The sequence below is a fragment of the Nicrophorus vespilloides genome, unplaced genomic scaffold (assembly GCF_001412225.1).
Source record: "Nicrophorus vespilloides isolate i.1.1-1 unplaced genomic scaffold, Nicve_v1.0, whole genome shotgun sequence".
Classification (NCBI taxonomy): Eukaryota; Metazoa; Arthropoda; class Insecta; order Coleoptera; family Silphidae; genus Nicrophorus; species Nicrophorus vespilloides.
The window spans coordinates 307-5634 of record NW_017096832.1 but is presented as its reverse complement, the minus strand read 5'-3'; the positions used below and the strand labels follow the sequence as shown (position 1 = coordinate 5634).

Genomic DNA, 5328 nt, shown 5'->3' with positions numbered 1-5328 from the left:
TTTTATTATTTATTTTGTTTTTTTTTTGCTTTAACCCCGCCTAATACTCTTGCAGATGACCTATTATCCGAAAAGGAAAAGTGCAAGCTGCTAGCTGACGAAATGGAAGCCACCCTGAATGACATCCAGAACATGTAGAAATCTACCTGATGCATATGTGTTTCTTTAATTACATACAACATCCTCTCTTTTTTTTTCCTCCTCTTCCTCAACTTTTCTTCCCTCCAAAAAAAAAAACCGCAACCCCGTTTTACTATTTACCACGCATTTCGTTTTCCCACCACGTAACATAAAAAGAAAACCCATGATGATGTCAACAACAAAAAAAAGAATTATATTTATATCCAACCCCAATTATTTTATATTACTTGGAGTAATCGAAAAGCAAGAACGAAACGAAAACCGAAGCGAGACGACGAGACGAGACGACGATACATTTATACTTCTTCCTCCTCATTCCAAGAACATTTTTCTTCTACTTCGATCGACCACATTCGGAACGAGCACATTCCTACACATATTATTATTATTTTTTTTTATAAAACACTAATCAAATTTTGTTTTTTGATGTTGTTGTTACTTTGTTGTATTAACGCATATTTTTTGTTTTTTTTGGTGTGAATTGCTTACTTGATTATTTTTTTTTCGCGTCCAAATCGTTTAAAAGAAAAACATTAGATTAACGCATATATCTATTGTTTTTTCTTCTTCTTCTAAGGTGCTTATTTTTTTCTTTCATTAAGTCTAGAGAACGATTATATAAATAATTCAATTTTTTTTGTCTCCTCTCATCACTGAAATCGATGTTGTTGTTGTTACTCAAGATTTTGTTCCAAAAACAAAAAGGAAACAAAGGCACAATAAATGAAAGTATTTAGAACATTCCGCGCGAAATTCAAACTTGTTTCGGTGATTATTACTTACTCGTAGATAGGAATTCAATTAATTTAATTTCAACCCTCCCTCCTCTTTATTATTATTATTTTTTTTTCTTTGAATAAACACGTAACGTTTATTTATTACACTTTTTTTTTCTTTCTTCGAATTACATAAACACGTACGTCGGGTCAGGGCGAATTCGGATCTTTGTTCGTCCTTCAATCCTCTGCCGCCAATCAAGATCCAACACTGCCATGCACTTTATCAAAACAAAAAAAAGATAGTCATGATCTTCATTTTTTTTTAATTAATTAATTAATATTATTATTATAACATTGCGGCAGGATCGAAGGACGTATTTTGTCTTCTTCATTTGTTCGTTGTGCGATTGTTTTTTCTCTCACGGGACCGGACTAAATGTTGCTACTACTACTACTCCACTCAAACAAAAACAAAAAACCCTTAAAAATCCGTTTGTTCTTGTGCTATAAAAAAAATATAATGGATGATCGTTTCTTCCTTCTCTGCTCTTCATACTTTTTTTTTCTTCATTTTTTTTGTTTGTTTCGTTTGTTTCATATACGAGAGACAATGGAATATAATACTTATTAATATCAGTTAGGATGCACGAAGGAAAAATTTATCGAAAAAAAAAGAAAAACAATCAATTTATAACAACCGCTATTATTATTATATTACTATATATTATTATTATTATTTTTTTTTAATTTTATTTTTCCTTCGATATTATTTTTTTTTTCGATTAATTTATATTTGTATTATAATTATAAATAAATAATTATTGAACGTTTAGTCCAGCTTTCGACACCTACCTTCTCTTTTTTCTATACATTTATATAAACAAAAGAAAGAAAAAAAAACAACAATATCTTTTGTCTTTCTTGCTAAATTCATTATTATTACTACTATTATTTACTTGGAAGATGAATATACATAGTATTATATATTTTTTATTAGTCCTGTTTATATAATTATTATTATTATTGTAATTTTTAACTGAAACTAATTATAGTTTATATATAAATATTTTAATTTCCACTTTATTTCAACTGAAACACTTTTAGAGAAACACATATTATTTCTTGCATGGTTTTTATTATTGATGTGCGTGATTTTGCTTTTGGCCCATTAATCAAACTAAAGTGAGTATTTTTTTTTTAATTTTCTGAAATAATTGAGTACACTTTACATCATTTTTGTTGTATCGTTGCAATCTACAAAACGAAAGTTCGACATACGCGATCATAATGCAACGGTTTACATAGATTACGCAAATTCCACTAAATATAGAGCTCAATTGGATTATGCCCTACAAATTGAAAGTTTGCCATATGCGATAACAACGCTTTAGTTCACATAGATAATTAATCGGAATTATTTGCTTTAAAACAAATGAATCTTATGGTTTAACTTGATTATTATATAAAAAAAAACTGAGAAATCCGTGTATATAAAGTGTACTTAAATTATTATATATTTTTTTTTAAATATTAATTTAGCTTTTAATTTCGACGATTTTATTTATATTTCCCGCGAATTTTCGACTTCATTATTATAATCTTTAGTTTAAGTTGGTATTATTTTGACGACTCTGTAAGAAATTTGATACTTTGATACTAAGTTTTGTTGTTGTTGTTGTGGAATTTGTAAACAATTTTTGAATTAACTTAACTTTAAATTAAGTTCAGATCAATTTTGTCAACGAGAATCATGTATCAAAGTTTTTAATATTGATAATGACAGCTGTCAATAGTGACATTAGTAATATTGTTTTTTCTTTGTTGTCAACAAATATCATTGTCAAATATGTCATGAATTTTTCTTAACTGTCATTAAGTTCAGATCACCTTTAAATAATTGGAAACGTCAAATTTATCGAAATGTCATCTTTTGTTACGTCACATGCATACATTGTGTATTAACGCAATAAGTATCAAAGTTGGTCTTTGATAAGATTTTGACAAATGGACAAAATATCAAATTTCTTAGAGTTGAAGCGATTTTCTATGATTTCTTTTCTTATAATTTCGTTTTATTTATTTCTTTCTTTGCTCGCACACAGACGACCTCGTCGCCGAGAAGGAACGTTACAAGGAGATTGGAGACGATTTGGACACCGCCTTCGTCGAACTCATCTTGTAAACGAACCAAAAAAAAACCAAACCAAACAACACCCACCATCCTCTTGTTATATTTGTCAGACGTGTTCTTTATTTTCTTTAATTTATTTATATTTATTAACCGGCCCATGACCGTCTCGATTAGAGATGATGCTTGGACTTGAGGGGAATCCCCGGACAAAGTGACGATGCACACGAATGCGCTTGCAAATGGTTTCTCAGCGACTCAAAAGAACAAAGAACACCACTTTACAATCACAAATAAAAAACCCAAGCGATTCTCTCGTGTCCAGAGATTCCAATAACAAAAAAAAATATACTTTAATCAACGTAATTTTTAATCCAAAAACTGATCTATATTTTATGTAAATACATATTTTCAAAGAATATATTCACCAAAAAAAAAGTTACTATTTTATTCAACCTTGAATCATTCAAAACTAACAGTAACTAATGTAACTCTTAAACCTATGTTTTTTTCCTCGTACTAACATTTAACACTTCTTCTTGTAGATGATCTGCTTCAAGAGAAGAACAATTACAAGGCCATCGCTGATGAAATGAACCAAACCATGGCGGATCTGGCCGGATATTAATCAAAGAGAATTCCACTATTTATATATATATATAAATTTTCTGTTCTTAAGACAAAAAAAAAACATATTTTTACTGCCCGATGGAAACCAAAAACAAAAAAAGTTATTATCTTACATTCCGAATGGAAATTGTGTGTTCAAAGAAAAGAATCTAGTAGCTTCATCGATATGAATTCATTTATTTCCTGAAGCAACTCGAAATCCAATATTCTCACAAATTGGATACGAGGGATTTACTTTTAGAATTTTGAGATATTTTATGGATATTTTAGGCGAAACAAATTTTCACTGTGATTTAGATTTGGGGGGAGGGTTTTTTTTTTCATAAGATATTTAGAAATTTTCAAATTTAGCTTTCGATGACCTCTTTAGCTTCTACAAAGATTTAACAAATCAGATTTTTTATACACCGATCATTACAAAAATAAGCACAGTTAAAAAGAATCTATTTATCATTAGTAATATCGTCTTTGTCCTCAATTTTATAAACAATGATTCACAATAAGGAAAGTAATGACAGCTGTCAATTGTGACATTATCAATATTGTGTTTGTCAAGAAACAATGACAGCTGTCAATAGTGACATTAGTAATATTGTTTGTTGTGTCAACAAATATCATTGGTGACAGTTGTCAATTGTGATATTATCAATATTGTGTTTGTCAAGAAACAATGACAGCTGTCAATAGTGACATTAGTAATATCGTTTGTTGTGTCAACAAATATCATTGGTGACAGTTGTCAAATGTGACATTTAAGAACGTTGACAAAGAGAATATTTCTTTGTGACGATGAAATTGATCATTTTTTCAACCAACAAGAATCTGATTTGCTCTGAATCACCGACGTTTTTTCTTTCTTTTAAAGCTTGAGCTCTGACATTGTATTTTGTATTTGCTTTATATTGCGTTCTCTTTGTACCGTTTTTACTTTTGCTCGACAAGAAAGAAACGAACAAAATAATTCTATAATATGTTTACGTATTTATTTCGATGACTTTGAGAGACGACTGCCTTAGAATGTTATGTAAATAATGTCCAAAACGAAAAAAAAAATGTCATTGAGTTCGTATATATATTTTGTACGTCCGTTCAAATTTTTGCAAAATTTCGCAAAGATGATGATGAAGGAAATTCCATTCAATGTTCAATCAAGAAGGAAATTATGCATCGCGCATGTTCGAATTGGAGGAGAAATAAGAAATGTTTAACAGAAGAGAAATAAATAAACGAAAATGCTAAAGAAAACTGTGGTTTTTTTCTTCAAATTGTGTCCCAATCCTTTTATTCCTTTATTAGTAAACAAAAATTTTGAAATTATTACTAAAAAGTTAAGTTTATTGCAAATTTTAACTGATGAATACAAAAAAAAATATACAAATAGAAATTGTTCTCATAAATTTGATACAAAGATGAACTTTCAAGGAATTCTGCAAGAAATTAATTGCTTTGTTGTGAATTCGGGGAAACAGTGAATATATATAGAAAAGACATTGAATATGAAGGATGATAAGATGTGGGTGAAGTTGGAACCTGACTACGTAAAACTTGATACAAATTCACAAAAAAAGTTACTGTATTTTCATTAAATCATATTTAAAAATAGGAATCGTATCTCTTATTTAGTCGAAGTGAAGAGGAAAATAACAAGCAAGATTAATTCGGAAATGACCCACAAAAGTATACTGATTTATATTCAATATTGATAAAGTA

The 5328-nt window shown here is 29.1% G+C and overlaps 1 protein-coding gene across 10 annotated transcripts in view; it reads left to right on the top strand.

The window, feature by feature from the left end:
* The window catches only part of LOC108558282 (tropomyosin-2), a 27824-nt gene extending 24398 nt beyond the window's left edge, over window positions 1-3426 (top strand). For 6 of the 10 annotated variants that reach the window (XM_017915145.1, XM_017915146.1, XM_017915142.1 and 3 more), the window contains one exon: window positions 56-332. In XM_017915145.1, the coding sequence (XP_017770634.1) occupies window positions 56-138 (83 nt within the window). In that variant the 3' untranslated portion in view covers window positions 139-332. Of the gene's footprint in view, window positions 1-55; window positions 333-2962 lie in introns of those variants that run through there. The other 4 variants (XM_017915151.1, XM_017915143.1, XM_017915147.1 and 1 more) reach the window with 2 other exon arrangements.
* Window positions 3427-5328: the final 1902 nt, after the last annotated feature.